The sequence below is a fragment of the Morone saxatilis genome, unplaced genomic scaffold, assembly GCF_004916995.1.
Source record: "Morone saxatilis isolate NCDOM2014 unplaced genomic scaffold, NCSU_SB_2.0 Contig7, whole genome shotgun sequence".
NCBI classification, from domain to species: domain Eukaryota; kingdom Metazoa; phylum Chordata; class Actinopteri; family Moronidae; genus Morone; species Morone saxatilis.
This window is the reverse complement of record NW_023340246.1, coordinates 12,440,283-12,458,876: the sequence shown is the minus strand read 5'-3', so window position 1 is coordinate 12,458,876 and position 18,594 is coordinate 12,440,283. Positions and strand designations below refer to the sequence as shown.

The window sequence follows — 18,594 nt, the reverse complement described above, 5'->3', positions numbered from 1 at the left end:
GTGAAGCCTCAGGTGGAATAATAATAGCGGTAAAGACAGTGATATAAAGGGAGGAAGTGACATGGGAGCAGAATTCCAGTATACTCCCAGTCTTGCTGTTATTGTTTGGTCTGGTATTTGACAGATGGTATTATCCCCCAAATATACACAGCTGCAGTCAATGTTTTATGATGCTGGGACAAAGCTGAACCACTGATTATGCATCGCAAAATGTCAAAAAGAATGTACGGTGGTAACAATAAGCTGTCTACAGCCTCTAAGTGTGGAGTGACTTGGGTTTTTGATACCTGCTTATACCTCCAGCATATCTTTCAATACACTTCAACCACAAAGTTTCTATCCAGCACAATGAAAGTATAAAAGGATCTAATCGGAGATGCAACACTTAGAAGCAAAAATGATGAAAACACATCGTGTGCAACCAAACTTACAGTACTGCCGACATTTTTGCTTTAGTGCTGAAAGAATTATTCAGTTATTTGGTTAATAAACTGACAATTTTCATAATCATTTATCTGTCATTTATCAAGCCAAAAATGTAAAATATTCTCAGCTTGACGCTTCTCAAATGTGAGGATTTGCTTTTTTCCTCTCATTTATTCCAGTAAAGAATTATATTTTATAGTTTTGAACTGTTGGTTGAACAAAACAAACTCTTGGAGACTGTGATATTTTATCTCTATTTTCTGACATTTCATACACTAAATTATATGGATGGCCCAGTTTTGCTTATAATGATCATTTTACTATAATGCACAGCCTTTCGTTTTACTCTTAGTTTTTCTTTTAGACATTCAGGCTCTGTCACAAGAAGCAGAAGAACTGCTTGCTTCAGGGTTTCACTCATCCTGATCCAAAATCATAATCCCCCAATCAAACACAAACTTCAGCGCAGGTTTCTAGCTTTTCTTCCAGAGTAAAATCGATTCTAACATCAACATAACTTATCATTTTCATATTTAACTCCTTTTGCTCCTGACTTCTGTGGTTTTCTAGAGATATTTGCTGCATGTCTTGAAACTCTTCATGAAGCCACACTGAATAAAATGGAGCCTGACAAACATACACACATATCCAACTTCTGATCACCAGGAGGCTGATTGAAATGTTGTTTACACTCAGCAGTCTGTAATGACGGGAAGTCCAATATGACACAAACTCAACATTTTGAGTACATGAAGGGTACCCAAAAACAAATTTTTTCTGGCAGTTGCTAGGCTACAGAATTCTATAGCTGTAGGTAGATCCTCTTATTTTGCTTCAGTTTTTTTTTTTTAAATGACATGTTTTAATCACATTTGAGTCTGAGCTGCTGGGAAGAACTTTAATGATATCAGTGGCTGATGTGGAAGAATCAGCCTGATATATAATCAAACTCATGTATCTCAAACACTGTGTGTGAAGATGTAACAGAATGATGTGTATGAGGCAAAGCAGCTTTCTAAATTGGCTCTTTGATGGTTGCTGCATCTCACTGGAGGGTATGAGCGGCAGCAAATAAGCATGAACATACATACTGTACACACCCACACACACACACACACACACACACGTATGCAAACATACACTCAGAAAAAGCAATTTAATCACAATTTGGTTTGTGATTAAATTGCGTGATAAACATGTAATCCCTGCGAAAGACATCCCTGCTGACCCTGCATCAGAATAATAAGCAGTTTGATATAAAATGAGCTGGAAAATGAAATCAATTCATTGCCTGTGCCGGAGTTTCTGTAAATTGACAAACGGACAAGAATGAATCACAAGTTTGACATCTGCAATGCATAATGTGATGGGGCGGCCGATGCATTATTCACACAGGCTATTGATTGCATTACAATGCGGCGCTCTGTTATCACCACATTAAGCATCAGAGCATATTTTCAGTTTCAGCATTCTCCGATTCAGCCTTCAGTGCACAATGTTGTGTGTTATCTAATTAAATACATGAATCATTCCAATGCAGTACAGATATTATATATTTGGCATCCAGAACACACACTGAAATTGTACATCTTCAACCCCTGAAAAGCATGCAATGAATACTGCCATTTATACAGAAGTGAATTTAACAGTCTGAGGTCTCAGAGGGACTTTAACTCCTGCTGACTGAGCCCCACAGTCACGAATACCAAACTCTGCTAACTTCTAAGCCCCATATCTCCAGTCTCTCTCCTCTGAAGCTATAACCCTCCTCCTCCCCTGCCTCTCTGCTAAAACCTCTTCCTCTTCAGTCCTGATCCCGTTCAGTCCCAGAAACATTCAAGGCCTTTTCTCCTCAGCTGCCATCCTGACTGTCCCTGTCACTCTCTGTCAACACACAAATACACACACACACAAACTGCACTTCACTCAAACCTAAAGGCCTCTCCCACATCCAGGAAGTCAGGAATACCCTTCTCTCCGCTGAGTGCTGTTCAACCTCTGCTGCTTCCGTTAGATCCTGAGAGGGAATTAGAGGTGGAAGCTACGATTTATTTAACAATCTAGCTTTTTTGTTGCTGTGTTGAACACAACTCTCATTTCAGGCTGTAATGATGCCACACTACTGTTTTGTTTTAGGATGCAAACAGAGATTTAGTCATTTTATCTTTCCTTCCTCCGTAAACATCCATCAGTCACTCCAGAATTCATGTGGACATCATTAATGCAGATGGCCACTGGTGGTCTGCCAACATGGAAACACTGATAATAAAAAAGTGGGGTTTGAAAGATTCTATCTTTTTATGGTGTTTACTTCTGTTGTCTGTTTTATTTAAGTGTCTCAATCAGCAAGCAAGCGAGGCAACATGCATAATAGCAAGACCCTGAAACTTGTATTATTTACACCTGTAATTTATACTGCTGTGACATGACAAAATGTCTTCTGTGAAATTGAAATTTTACACATTTAAAAAATATGTATGTAAATCTGATTGCTGCTTACATTTTCCTTCAGTTAGGAGCCACTACTCACATTTACAGGACGCAGTTTCATGCTGATAGTTTATCAAATTCAATGCTGAACTCAGGTCTCCATGTTGTTGCCTCCTTTCTTGGCCCTCATCTCTTTTCTGTGGTATTCTAGTGCGACCTAGTGGTCAACAGCGGAACTGCAGCTTGAATATACATAATGTCAGCATGTAATGTGAAACCTGTCAGACTGGATCAGGTTAGAAAAGGAAGTCTCAATATAAAAGGAAAGGGCCGTGCATAAAACAAAGTCATATAAGTGTTGTTTTTTTAAGTAAGAAAATTAAGATTTTATTATTTTCACAACCTGTTGTTGATGCCTTTATGTCAACAACAAGATGTATAAATCATCATTGAAACATATACTGTATAAAACTGGAATAATCCATTTAAATACTTATTGAATAATCCATCCATGGCCTTCTTTTCCAGTCACTTGAGACAGTGAGTAAACTAGACCATCCATTCCAATTTTCGGTGTCAGGGTTTTGTCGAGCCATCTCATTGGCGCCATAATAAATAAAGTACATAATACTACACCACATCTTGTCACCGATACCTATAAGATGTCATTGCCATTTTAAAATTACACTCCAGTTCTCTTTGCTAAGACAGAAAGCAGGACTCAAGTGGAAGCACAAACAATCAATTTACCATTTTTAAAAGTCTAATCTAGTCACTGTGAGTCCTCAGTACACGTCCCCATAACATGGGAGGCTAAATAATTAAAGGATTACTCCACTATTTCAACCTCCCCAATAACCCCACTTACTGTGGAGATCCTACAGTAGATTTGAAAGTAAGTTATTACATGAATGTGAATTAGAGCATTATAGCACAAGGAATACATGTCACAATTGACCCTAAGGAAAGGTAAAGACGTGCAATAGGATGTGCAACTAAAAGGGCCAAAAGAGGTGGAATCGAAGTGATTATAGTCTTTTTCCTGACCGAAATCTTAGCAAAAGGGAAAGTGAGGTTGAATATGGCTCTTTCGTGTGGTTGCAAACAAAAGGTAGGGAGCAGATAGAACACTATTAGTGTGACATGCATGTAATGTATGCTGATACATCGTGTGTCAAAGCCCTGCAGGACAACAACCACAACCATTGCCTCCAGACTTCCAGACTGTCAGGACATCTGTCATTGCTGACAGTCATATGCCCTGCCGTGCGTGTGTGTGTGTGTGTGTGTGTGTGTGTGTGAGTGTGTGTGTGAAGGAGAGAGAGGGGATCTTTGGCAGCGGGTCATTCCAGAGAACATGGGAACAGCCGTGCTTCTTAAACATTCATGTCTGGTATCCTCAGTGGCAGTTTCTCTTTTTTGCATCAAACATCAAAAGGGGCTTAATGATGACAGCAATGTCAGAGAAAACGTACACACATACAGGAGTGTATGGACACATATACAGAGACCTCTAAAACTTATTCTGACACATAAACTGAACCTAGTGAGAACAGCTTTTTAATCATTTTAAAGACCAAAAATTGAATTCCTAACAGTAATTTTCTGGTCAAAATGTCAAGTTCTGACTCAATTGTCACACACAAAAAAATGTGTATTTCCTCCTAAATAAATCCATTTCTTTCTGTAAATGACATACTCTTTAAGTTTTGATGGATTGATGCATGTATACTCTTGTGACACTAGGGGGAGCAATTTACACACACTTGGACAACTTCTTGAATTAAAGGGTGGGTGAAGGGGAATGCCAGACTAATGAAACACTTGTTCTCTTGGAAAGATTTGAATATATATATTTCTTTTTAGTAAATCTATGAATGTGCATGAACAGATGATCTCATCTTTCTACAAAGCCAACAGTGAATCCAAGTGACAGCTGTGATTACTGAATGTTTTGTTTTATAGGTGCACTTAATCAAGAAATCACAGAAAATTTTATTGTGAAATGGATGCGACTCAGTGATAAGAATAAAAGGATCTCATGTAATATTAAACACTGCAGATCTGGTGAATGCAAGTAGCCCACTTTAAAGGAGAAGCAAACAATTTCCTATGTAATCCCCTTCTTCTAATGTCATGTGATGCATGCATTTAATTTAAGTACAAGCAATACCACAATAATACTCTGTTACAAATAAAAGCCCTACATTCAAAATCGTATTAAAGTAAAAGTACAAAAATATTAGCATCAAAACAAAAGTGCTCATTATATAGAATTAAGGAGTTATTATTAATTACTTTATATACTACTGGGTTACTCAACCTATAATAATACATCATAATTTATTAGTTAATTTATATTTTAAATGAATAATCTAAATCTGTAAAGTATGGCAGAACTAAATATATCAAATAGTCTTAATTTAATGGAGTAAAAAGTACAATATATGTATCTGAAATGTTCTGGAGTAGAAGTATAAAGTTTAAAGTAAAATACAAGTACCTCAAAGTACCTGAGTAAATGTACATTACATTACAATCCACTGGACGTCTGCCATGTAATATAACTGGACGTTAATTATCTTTTAATGACAGATAAATATTGATTGAATGATATTCACAGTTCTCATTGCCATATGAAGATATAAATATTTGACAGCATGAGATTCTGAGTACTTGAGGAAATATATTTCTAAATATAGATTTTTAAATAAACTTATTGGGATAAACAGCTGTTTTAATTATTTTGATTTTATGTTATGTTAATTATTATTAATTAATTAACCCACAAATTCAAGTTCAGTAACACCACCAATTGGATATTGCATTGTGATTGTGTAGCAATCTGCACTGGCCTATATAACATAAACACTTCCTGCAATCATTAATGTGACCACACTATTTACAATCAGTGGGTATACTGACTGTAAGCCCTCCATCCTGTATTCCACTGCTAATTATTCACAATATATCAATCAATTATTACTCCAACTAGTCACAACACTATTTTGATTTGTAACTTATGGAGAGTTTTACACACTTGCCATCCATTACCAAAGTGAGTCATACAGTGTAATCACAGTGGTTCCCAGTCTACATGGACTTAGTATATACCACAAGTTTCCAAACATTTGTATGTGAAGGACACAATAACAGTTTGAGAGGATTTTGTATTCATAGTCAATCTGATCAAACTAGGTTCACTATAAATTACAATCAACATGGTCAATCCTATTTGTTGTTGTTCCAACTTCCAAAAAATATTCTATTTCTCCTTTTGCTGGGGACACCCTATAATCCCCCATTGGTCCCCCATCATTACAATACAAGCACATGTGCACAGGTGACAAATCAAAGGAAAAAACTGAATGGGGTGAGATGATTGGGGGGGGGGGCTGCACAGATACAGGTCACAAGGGATCACAGGATGGTTCAATAATGTGATGATATGGTCTTCAGAGTCACCAGATTATAACCCAACGGAACAACAATAGGAGATTTTGGACCAACATGTTGGACAGGGCTCTGCTGCACCAGAATGAGGGAATATCTTTGGAGTTTGTGCCTCCAGTAAGGAATTTAGGAATCTATGGCCCAGGAGGACTGAAGCTGTTTGAGACAAATACACATCATTGGTTTGGTTTATAAATAAAATTATATATTTTTATAATATAGAACATAGCGGACTTTGTCGGGAATATAAGGATTATATCCTGGTCTTATTTCAATTGTCGTCACTGGTGTTTACACAGTCCACTAATCTTCATCAAGACAGAGACAGGCATTCAGTATCATTATGTCACAGTGGCATTAAGAAATACTAGAAGATATGAACTAAAAACACTATACACTTAAAAGAGCCATACAATTAGACTTTTAGTTTTTGGTTTAATTTGTCACCTATGTAGAAATCTATCTGATGTCCATTTAGTATACAGTAGCATCTGTAACAGCTGAATGATTACATTCAATCAGATCAGAAGTGTTTTAGAGTTGTTCATCTGTGTGCATGAAGGGCTTTTATTTTGGAAATTACAGAGATACGTGATAAATAAAACATGCACTCTTTGTATTTGTTTGCTTGTTCCTCCTGCTCATACATGGAGCAGCCTGCTTCTGTCAACCCGCCCATAACTCTTCAGCAGTAGTGGAGCCTTTGCAGGGGTTCCCCATTCACAAAGCCTGCCTGACTTTACAGAGGGCGGAGAGAGAGAGAGAGAGGAAGGGGGGGAGATAGAGAGGGGGGGGAGAGAGAGATGAGACATCCCTTCCTCACTTGGCTGCATTCGGTTTACCGACACCGGAGAAGCGACCATGCTGTGGAAACTAGTTGAGAATGTCAAGTATGAAGATATTTATGAGGTAACGTTGCCGTCCATCTGTTTGTGTCGTGAGGAAATTGAATTGTTAGATGTGCTTTTAGAGAATAATGAAGTGTTGGACATTGTTAAGATAATTGAGGTGCTCTGCGGGAGGCTTTAGGCCTGTTATTCTGTTGATGTGGTGAATATGAATTGGAGGACATTTCACTACATGAACATTTCGTTCAGACAGAAATTTGGCTCGTTTGCGCTCCAATGTTTTACAACGTGTTTATAAAATGCTGTGTTATTGTTGTGGCTGTGGTGCAGGTCCATTCTCGTTTTGGATGAGGGGGTGAAACCGAAAAATATTTGACATTGGATCAAGATAATTTGTATTTTAGTAATTATTTTCATGAAATTTTACACATATTGTAAATATGCCACTAAAAATTTTGAACAACTTAAAACTTCCCAGCCAATTTAATCATTTTACCTCTAAAAAGATATTTAGAAATAAATCAGGGCTGCTGCAAAAAATATGTATTTAAAAATGGTTGAATAACAAATGAACAGCCTAATTTAGATTTAAATAAACGCAAAAGAAAAATAAGTTGGAGAAACCCCGGGTCAGAGAAGGGTGATGATATGTCAGAAGTATGTAAATCATTTGGCTTTGATCCCAGAACAATAATTTTTAAAAAACCAACGAGGGGAAGGGAAGAAATACCGCCGCGCGCGGGGGCGAAACGCTGCTCCGGCTCGCGCTGAATGGGCTCGAGCACAAAGCACACGAAGAAAAGGGCAGCTCGCGAGGCCCCTCGGCTCAGCCCGGTGGGAAACCCTTGTCTCGTGCCGCACATGGCTTTTCTCCCACGGCGCGAGGGAGGGGAGGCTATAATGTTGTTAAACAAGTCATCCAAGAGGGCAAATAGGGCCCCGATATAGTCTACAATATAAAGTTTAATCGCTTCTTTTGACTCGTGACACCATTCACACGAGCCCCTCGTGCGCCCTGTAGTGTCTCGGGAGTGTTTTCAGCAGGCTAATAAAAGGCAGCTGCAACACAACATGAGCCGCCCTTTAGTTCTCCAGGAGTGTTTATGTTGACAGGCTGAAGTCAAAATGTCTGTCAGTGTTTGGGGACAAATCTTAGAAAGACGTGTCTGTGCGTAAAAGTAAAGTGAATTTGACTTATTCTGAAGCTTTATATTGGCACGAGGCTGGGTGTATCTGACAGGAACTTGACCCTGGTGGTTTCAGTGTCATGCTAGACCCGGTTCGCTTCACAGCAACCCCAGTTTATAATGTTATCCACCTTGTATTGTTTTTTATAACGTCAGTGTGTATGTAAGTATGCGCAGAAACGGTTTGTCCAAAAGTGTCTCCAAAGCCAAGAAAGTGCTCCTATCCTGCGCCAGATTTTTGCACATAAAAAGGCCCCTAACGCGCGTGCTTTTTGTGATGGGGGATTCCTCGCGGGTCCAGTCACCCTGTTCGCTTTCTGCTGCGCGAGAAAGAGTCTCCTTTTTCTATCTCCTGCTGTTCGCGCGTCGTTTCGGCTCTCCACGGAATTTAAACGTCACTCACGGTTGCGCGAGAGGCTTCACGCTCCATGTGTCGCCAGTCCCCTGCCTCGCGCACATTAATATTCCTGTAAGTCTCAGTCATGAATAACAATTACACCGTATACCGGGGGTAGAGGCGGGAGCTCGGTACTCACACTCAGAGCGGCGGCAGCTCCGGGCGGAGGAAGGTTCTGCATGGAGCTGTAGACCAGGCCAGTACCTGCTGATACACACACGCTGCTTTTTACCTGGAATGAGTTTGACCATCTCGGCCCAACACGGTCTTTAACTAGCCTGCTGTTTTTACCGTGAGCCTGGTCGTGACACCAACAGAGGGCTTTACAGATGTTAGTTCATTCCTACTCCACGGCGGTGAGTTTTCTTTCCCTCACAATGTATTTCAGAACCCGGTTGAGTAAATGGGAAATCCGTAGATATTGCTAGCAGACATTTTAAATGAGGCTGTAACATTTTTCCTCCAGGCCCTTTTGTGCTTTTTGTTCAGGAGATTCGATGCCAGGCTACTTTGGCTGCATCACCAGGGGCAACATACACACACACACACATATATATATATATATATATATATATATATATATGTACATATATAAGAGCACCATGGTCCTAGGCCTCCGTGTGGTTTTATTTCGTTAAAACGTAGCTCTAATTTCTGTTCTTCTCTGCATCCTCTTCAAGGACCGGCATGACGGTGTCTCGAGCCACAGCTCGCGCCTGTCCCAGCTGGGTTCGGTATCGCACGCGGGACCCTACTCCAGCGCGCCACCGCTGTCTCATGCACCCTCGTCGGACTTCCAGCCTCCGTACTTTCCACCGCCGTACCAGCCGCTTGCTCACTACCAGAGCCAGGACCCGTACTCCCACGTCAGCGACCCGTACTCCCTGAACTCCCTGCACCAGAGCCAGCAGGGCGCATGGGGGGCGCGGCAGCGGCAGGACGTCGCCGGGGACCGGATGGACAGCTCCACTCTGCTGGCTCAACCTCGGGCCTCGCTGCCACAGCTGTCCGGGCTGGACCCAAGGCGGGACTACGGTGGCGTGCGGCGGCCTGATGTGCTGCTGCACTCCGCTCACCCGGGTCTGGAGCCCGGCATGGGCGACGGACTGCTGCACGGGCTGCATGGTATGGAGGATGTTCAGGTGAGTCAAAGACCACAGCCAAGATTTATAGCGTGAATGTAACATTTTACACTTCCTATTATGATTTTTTAATTTTTTTTTAGTAATTTTTAGTTTTCGTTTGTTTGATATTTGAAGTTATTTGAGGGGAAATTGGGATCACTACATCCGAGAAAGATAAAATGCACACCGGCTGTACGTTGGACAAAATAGGGAATGTGTCAAAGCAATTTTACTACAATGTATTGTATATTATGACAATAACATATATCAAATGTATTCATTGTAATCATGGATTTAATAATTCCCATTTACAGTAAATTAAGTTTTATGTTTAACTAAAACAAACATTAAATCATGAAAAATATAAATAGTGGGAAGTTTTTTTCCTATTTGGATGACAGTTGTGAAATACAACAAAATTGAAATAAATATATTAATAACAGTAAAGTGGAAGACACGGATTGGTAATTGTTGACAGTTGTCTTCTTCATTGTCTCCGCATGTTCGCCGAGCCTTTAGAGTTGAGGTCAGTGAACTCAGAGCAGCTCCCTCAGGGCTGGACTCTCACAGCAGCTGTAGCCTGACGCAAATGGCCCACAGCTACACAAACTGTCTTCAGAGACCTGAGACATCTTCTTTGATGAGAAGATGCTGATATGTGGAATAAATGGGCTTCACGAAAGGCTGCATGGGGCTCAAATGTTGCTTATGTGAATTTAAATCCACCTGCCTTTATTGCCATAATGATTCTATTTAAAGCAGACGAGTCTGAAGATGCTGCAGCATTTTATCAACTTCAATATTTGAACACCTTTTGTGATTTTATATATTATTTTGTATTAAATAAATATTTGTACAATTACATTTAGTGTATTATTTTCATTTAATTCATCATTAGTAGTATCATTATTACCATTGTTATCATCCATGCCCACACTATTGTTATTTTAAGGCTGGTATTTTTGTTTTACAGGATAATATAGATTTCTTTGTGATCATTGTTGCTTCTAAGATGCAAAATCTACAAAGCAAGCAACCAAAGACTTGTGAAATTGACTTTATAGTCATCTGTGTAGGATTTCATCTTCCCCTCGTTTCCCCTCAGGGCACAACCATCACAAATTGTTTGCCATTTAACCTCCACAATAGATTCTAATTTCTGGCTTTCCGTATTTGTGTCATGAATTTATTAACCCCCATATAAATTCGTTTTAGCAAACTCTTTGTTTTTCTTTTTTTTATATAGGAGCGTGCAGCAACATCAGGTCTATTTAAGAAGGAATTTATCTCGCAGGATGATGAACGAGGCTTTAGATTTGTGAGGATAGTTTATTCTATACGAGCCACGCCATCCTCAATAAAAGAGGGAAAGGATTTTAAACTACATTTGTTTGCTCTGTGGTAACAACTTAAAGACGTATATTCCCACTCAGATGAATCCTGCAGGATTCTGCTGTGTGTTTGATTGGCTTAAAAACTAAAAATAAGTTTCACAAAATAATGGATGGATGCTATGGTGAGTGAGTCATGCGGATCTTCTTGTATAAAGCAGACTATAATGATTATGTGTTTATCTTGGTTCGAGCAGACCATTGAAGACACCAACGGAACGAACATCCTGGATCAATCAGTAATTAAGAAAGGTACGAACACACACACACACCCACACACACACACACACACATCTTTGTCTGTACTCTGGGTAATGTTGCCTACCAATGCAACAATATGATAAAAATGTGACTTTTAATACAAATATCAAATATAGCCTATATATACTTTGGTAAATTCGTTTTGAGCTTGTTGATATAAGATAAAAGTAAAGAGGCAGAGTTGCCACCTTATCTTAGTGTTGCTTTACTCCATGTGTTGTTATATATGATGCTTTTCTTATGTGTGCTATGAATTGTGATGATTTATGGGATGTAGAAATACAGTCTCGCTCATAAAAAGGTAAATCTGGGCACGACTTGAACCTGAACTGGACCAGACGCTCCATATCTCCATGTTTCGGGCTTTTTGAAGATGAGGAGTTTAAAGGCGGGTTAACGATCCCGGTATATTGACTTGCAGGCAGTGTGTCGCTGACAGGCTGCCATGCTGCCGCTCTGATGATGTGCGGTGATTTAGTTACGGGATGTTGAGTGACTGAGCTCCCCGCGGGGCATTTAAGCCGCTGATGTAATAAATGGCACTGCTCACGGAGATCTCGTGAGCTCGTTTAGAGCTAATCTGCGGTATTATCCCCCGTGGAGCCATCAAAACCCCCTCGCACTGGCCCCTACGCACGCATACATGCACGAGGGCTGGCTGGGCTGATCTGCTGCTTTTTTATTTCTTTTTTTTACGCCATTAGCGCGAGCATTAAACACGCGGGATGAAGGAGCATCCATTGCTGCTGGTGGGAGTTAAACCGGCCGTGGAGAAAAGACGGGGAGGTGGTTAATGCGATTCGAGAGCGCGAGCCAATCAACAATCGATAATGTTATAATGAGAATGTCGCGCGACATTAAATAACAGCAAATGCCCGGCGCGTGGGCGCTTCATTAGGCCAGGGCCGCCCTCTGAGCGCGCGTGGCCCCTACCACACACACACTGAACAAAGTTTGACAGAGAAGAGATTTCAAACTTATCTGAACAACTTGTTATGTAAGAGAACCGCTCACACCGCCTCTAACCTTCCTCCCGCAGTTCCCATGCCACCCAAGAACATGGGCTCTCTGATGCTCGGCAAGGACGGGCTCATCGGTGGGGTGACCGTGAACATAAACGAGGTGTTCTGCTCTGTACCGGGCCGCCTGTCGCTGCTCAGCTCCACCTCCAAGTACAAAGTGACCGTAGGGGAGGTTCAGAGGAGACTGTCCCCGCCCGAGTGCCTGAACGCCTCCTTGTTGGGGGGCGTGTTGAGAAGGTACGACTGCAGCCCCAGAGCATGTTGACGCTGGAGTTCAGGAATAACTTCTGTGGATGTTTTATGAAAGCGTGTGGCTCGTTAAATATGCAGAGGTATCTGTGAATTAAACACTGAGCGCTATGAAATTGCCTCTGTATCCATTACCACCTAGATTCTAGTTAACTTTAACATCATCTCTGGAGACTAACCGGAGCAGAAGCTGATTAATAAAGTTTCCCAACTCTGATGCTAATACTGGTCATTTATTTATATCATGCTCTGTGAGAGAGTTTTTACATATTATTAAAAATATATATATATTTCTGTGCCACATATACACGTCTGTAAATGTGCAGTTTTACATGCAGGGGATTTCTTTTGTTTCTACAGAGCAAAGTCCAAAAACGGTGGGAAATGTTTGAGAGAAAAGCTGGAGAAGATTGGACTAAATTTACCTGCTGGAAGACGCAAAGCTGCCAATGTCACATTACTAACATCTCTCGTAGAAGGTGATTTATTTGTTTACTGTTTTCAACTCCATAAACAAACCGTGGCAACCGACTATAGAGACCAAACATTTTATTAGCATCTTATAAGCAATGAAATAAGCTCCAGTTTCAACGTGATGCACAGGGTTGCAAAGGTCATGACCTTACAGGCTTGACAAATGACAGTGACTGTATTCATAAAATGGCTGCAAGAGTGTAAGGAAAATCATTATTTAATATTGGAGTGGAGAGAGGAAGGTTGGGATTACTAAATTAGATTAAATTATGCATTAATTGATTAAATGCTGCAGTTTAGGCCTATCCCACTGTATGTTTTATATTGTATTTTTTCCATAGAGGCCTTGTTGTCTTATACATATAATCAACTAATATTCACCAAAAATGGCCATCTGCTCATTTCAAATAAAGCAACATCATTCTGCAAACAGGTAGCTAACATATAAAATAATACATTCTTTTACATTTAAATGTAGTTCAAATATTTTTGTTCAACCAAGGATTTAACTTAAGTCATAATTTATCAGACATTTGAGACTTGTTTTTATTTTTTAACCTCCTGATTGGCAGTTCACTACGTTTATAATTGATTGCATGTGTTCTCTTTTGCTATAAGAGAGCTAATAAAATAACGCTCTCCTTTTTTTTACTAATCATTTAAACAAGATAACTGACACATGTCATTAATTTTCGCAATAAAACAATGAGAATTTTATCACTATGTTGTTTTGCGGCAGCTGGGAGGACGACAGCGGAAGGAAATTAGTGCGCAAAACGATTACGTCTCATTTTTCAACAAATATAGCTGTATATCCCGAGACAACCAGGACACATGTGATCATGCCACATTAATTAATGATAAATTAAAAAAAGCCACTTCTGCAAATGGACAGGCGGAAGTTTCTCCATCACTGAGTCAAATATTTACATTCTCTGCGCTCATTGTTTGTCTATATTAGATGCACACTGACTATATGCTTGCACCTGTACCTCCCCCCTCCCCCACCCAGGTGAAGCGGTCCACCTGGCCCGGGATTTCGGTTACATCTGCGAGACAGAGTTTCCCACCAAAGCCGTGAGCGAGTACCTCAACCGGCAGCACGCGGACCCCAACGAGCTGCACACGCGGAAAAACATGCTGCTGGCGACAAAGTGAGTTTGATGGACCGTTTGATTAGATTCTGCTTCCTCATAGTCTTTATAGGGTGTCACAGAGAATATATAATACATGTCTGCAGTGTAGCATATAGGGAGATACCGTGGTAATGAGATTATACCCTATGGCTAGTTGTTGTTGAATCATTTAAATGAGGTATTTAGACACATTCAACCTGAGCAGAGCATCAAAGATCAGGCCATGATACATATACACTACTTTCAACACAGATAGAGGAAAGTGCTTGGAAAACAACAGCAAGATATTTCCAGTTCAGACTCTCCTAAAACAGCAGATGTTCTTCTATCTAAGTGTCCCAAAGATCCCAACAGTCACACATTTCACCTCATTTAACCAGGTTTATATTTCAGGGTGCCATTTAGAAAGCTTTTTGAATTACATAACTGTTACACACACACACAGGGTGAAAAACAGGACATTCTTCTCCTGCGAGTATTGTGAAATTAAACTCTGTCATTCTCCTAGGGGCCTCTATGGCCCCTTTTTAAGACCCCCCTGAGGGTGCAAACCTCTCCAATCCTCTGTGCTTTACTCTAATATCACATACAGTCCATTTTATAGCCATTTGCAAAAAAAAAGAGAGATTTTCTTAATGAAACGAATCATACTCGATATGGATCTAACCTATAATGAAATGGCCGATTGGAAAATTGCCACACTGAAAAATCAGGACAGTTAAATTCAATTCAACCATTTAAGGAAAGAGCAGAAATAGGCATTAAAGGCAAAAATCGTACAATGACTAAGCAAAAGTAGCGAGGCATTAATTTTAACCTTTTGATTGGAATATAAATGATAGTTTTTTAATATCAGGACAGGATGTGAGATAGATGCAGTGTGATCTCTTCACTGTGCAGCATCCTTACAAGGGGTTCATTTCACAGAATAATAACCTTTAGCTCAGGTATAGATTAACCTTATTTGATGCTGGACACTTTAATGTGGCCTGTACAGCTCACAGACATAAAAGTTTGCTAGTGTATGTTTGACCCCTGCTTCTGGTCTTAGAGGCAATCCATTTTTACTGTTACTCCTCGTAAAGTTACTTATATTAATCCATTTTTACGGCTCTTAAACTGTGGAATTGAATCAGGGATCTTCTGATTACCTTTAGTAACCGAGCAGCATAAGATTTCTTTAGAGGAACCAGGGTAGCAGAGGTTACCTGGATTTATAAATGTGGATTATATCACAATATTATCGATTGACGATTTTTCTTTTGTTTTTATTACAATAAACAAAAAAGCAATCTGCCAATTAATAAGTAGTCCCATTCTATGTCCATTTATGTCCATGTGGGTTTTCTAGGCAAAAAGGTTGTAAGCAGAGCTGTAAACCATCTAACGAAGATCCCTTCAGGAAGCTTGTATTTTTAGGTTGCATAAATACTGCTGTCTGCTGGCCTGTAAACCATCTGCCTGTGTGTGTGTGTGTGAGTGTGTGTGTGTATCCCAATGTATGTACGGTGTGCTCGGTGGTGGATGTTTGATGCTCAGATTCAAACCTGTTTCAATACTGTGTGTCGGTGCTGCCTGTTAGAAATTCATTATTTAGCAGTGAAGGGTTTCAAGTCGTCAGAAAACAACAGCGAGAGCCTTGAGTGTAGCCCGGGGTGGCGGCTTCTCCTCTCTACTCCCCTAACCCCAGCTGGGCTCGGCCTGCACAGCCTGTCACTCATTTGCTGGAGCTCTGCCCTTAGGCCGCTGATAGGGTATGTGTGTGTGTGTGTGTGTGCATGGGGCGTGCAAGTACAAATCTAAGAGAGGGAGAAAGGGAGAGGTTTCTTGAATATAAAATATGGGCCTAAAACCAGAGGATGATTTAACAAGGAGAACAAGGTGAAGACGTGGTTGTCTTTTACCATTGAATTTTTTTCGCCTTAAATATAGTGAAGAATGAAGATCCATTTGATGACCATAAAACCTTTTTTGCTCTGGCATTAGTTTCACCTCATTTTCCAGACATCAAGGGCTAGTGCTTTGGTACAGTGTTACACAATATGTGCTATTGGCATTAGCCTTGACTTTATGGGCGCATTTTGTTGTTAAAGTATTGTGGCTAAGTATTTTTTCTCATTCTTAAAGACAATTGATCAAATATGAATGGTATGACATCATAATAGTTGTCCAAAGAAGAAAAAAGTTTCACTCATCTAAAGCATCAGCAATAAACAGTTTTAGTGTGAGGCCTTCAGAATCGAAGAGGGGGCTTTGTTTTAGATTTTGACTGAACTTTCACCAACAAAACAAAGAGAGAAAAACAAAATACAATTCAGCCAGAAGACATGTGTTTATTGAATTAACTCTAAAAAACTTTCAGTTGGAAAACTTGTACGCTCTTAGTGTCTCGCCCAGCCTCCCTGTCCAGGTAACAATAACAAAGTAGCAGCTGATTGCATCAAATTCATGCTTTGTTTTCCAAAAGCATTCTGGGTAACACAAAAAAAACAGAGGTAAATAGAGAAAGCCTTTAAGAAAGTGTGCTTAAACGTCATTGCAAAATAAGCATTGGGGTTAAAAAATATCAGGCTGATACAGGGAGATTTTTTGCATTAACATTTGATATTCATCCTTTGTTTTTTTTATCACCTGTGTTTAACCTATTATTTACTGTAAAAATGGCTGCTGTGAAAAAGGTCTATTTTCCAAAGAACCCTGGTTTGACATCCTAAATTTGTGTCATGATGCACAAAGCTTTTGCTGTAGTTTCCCCTCCCATTGGATAGGTGGGTGGGGTCCTGCTGTCTTCAGGAGCTGCTGAACCATCTGCAATAATTTTCATCATCAGTCTGGGTTTCAGTGGTGGTCCTAATGGACACTGCACCTTTACAGGAATACTTCCCTAGGTGAATCACTGCTTTTGCCTTTTGTTTTTCTTATCCTAACATTTGCACTGTAAGCGATAAGAGAAACACTGAAACACAGAATATGCCTCTTCATCCTCAGTGTAGTTAAAGCACCATAGCTCTGGAAGATTCTTTTTATTAATAGGTTGCATTCAGTTTCAGGTGGCGTTGCAGGAACATCTGCAACTAATGTAAAATACCCTCACTGCCCCCCCTCCCCATGACACTTTTCACCACAGAGGCATCTCAGTACAACGCTGGTAGTGGCTGATTATGGTGCTTTTTCCTAAGGTTTCTTAGTTAGGGACTGCACATACTCTGATAATGATTTATATTTTAGAAGCAACTGGATATTGGCCAATTTGATCATTTACATATTGACTGCAGAGAACTTAAAGAGATCGATTATTATACACATGCATGCCTTGGTTGCATTAGCAGGTGCAGTAGAGGTAGAAGTTGTAGAATCATTGGTTTGAGAGTTTTGATCTTCCTGTAGTCCACATTCTGTTTGCCTTTCCACTAATAACTTTTACAGGGAAACAATGAATAAGTTAAAATTACAGATACTGAAAACTGCCACCAGATATCCATGATCAGCTGCAGTGGTATTACTATAGCTGGTAAACTCTAGGATGACGTCTTGTTGTGTCTTCTCCCTTGCAGACAGCTGTGTAAGGAGTTCACAGACCTGCTGGCCCAGGACAGGACTCCCCTGGGCAACTCGAGGCCCAGCCCCATCCTGGAGCCTGGCATCCAGAGCTGCCTCTCCCACTTCTCCTTCATCACGCATGGCTTTGGCTCGCCTGCCATCTGCGCCGCACTCACCACCCTCCAGAACTACCTCACCGAGGCTCTCAAAGGACTCGACAAGATGTTTCTCAACAACCCTCCCAACAACCGGCACGGGGACGGCGGCAACAAGGGCGACAAAGAGGAGAAGCAGCGGAAATGAAGCCGGGGAAGAAGGGGAGCGATGACGGAGAGCCGAGCAGGAGGCAGACACACAGACAGAGGCGTTACACCGCTAATTCTAGCTTTACACCACTGCCACTGACCTGCCACACACAGGGCTGAGGTGGAGGAGGAGGAGGAAGAAGAAGGCTTGGTAGAGAGAAAAAGGCAGAGGAAGACACCCGTGGGCCAGTGTCAGAGAGCACAGAGGGATTTTTCATCTGTGTTAAGTTCTTTTCATTCCCCTGAGGACATGGTGGTTACTGTGTTACATCCATTTCGCTCCCCCTGCTTGCATCCTGTGAGACTGAGACGCTGTGAGCAGCCAACAAACAACATTGTGTGTGTGTGTGT

The 18,594-nt window shown here is 40.6% G+C and overlaps 1 protein-coding gene across 5 annotated transcripts; it reads left to right on the top strand.

Annotated features, from left to right (window-relative positions):
- The first annotated feature begins 7,170 nt into the window (after positions 1 to 7,170).
- Positions 7,171 to 18,241, top strand: tfap2b (transcription factor AP-2 beta). Of its 5 annotated transcripts, none has more exons than XM_035678873.1 (8): positions 7,171 to 7,218; positions 9,422 to 9,883; positions 11,454 to 11,508; positions 11,939 to 11,970; positions 12,574 to 12,776; positions 13,149 to 13,267; positions 14,275 to 14,416; positions 17,953 to 18,241. In XM_035678873.1, exons 1-8 carry the CDS (start codon positions 7,171 to 7,173, stop codon positions 18,239 to 18,241), a joined length of 1,350 nt encoding a protein of 449 aa, XP_035534766.1. The 5 variants fall into 5 exon arrangements, with proteins under 5 accessions (XP_035534766.1, XP_035534767.1, XP_035534765.1 ...); XM_035678875.1 differs by lacking the exon at positions 7,171 to 7,218 and adding an exon at positions 9,071 to 9,097; XM_035678874.1 differs by lacking the exon at positions 11,939 to 11,970 and having other exon boundaries at positions 12,557 to 12,776.
- The last annotated feature ends 353 nt before the right edge of the window (positions 18,242 to 18,594 follow it).

Coding starts and splice junctions, on each gene's coding strand:
- tfap2b (XM_035678872.1), top strand. CDS start 7,171: ATGCTGTGGAAACTAGTTGAGAATGTCAAGTATGAAGATATTTATGAG. Junction 11,509..12,478: donor TCAATCAGTAATTAAGAAAG/GTACGAACACAC, acceptor AAAGTTTGACAG/AGAAGAGATTTCAAACTTAT. Junction 13,268..14,274: donor ACTAACATCTCTCGTAGAAG/GTGATTTATTTG, acceptor TCCCCCACCCAG/GTGAAGCGGTCCACCTGGCC.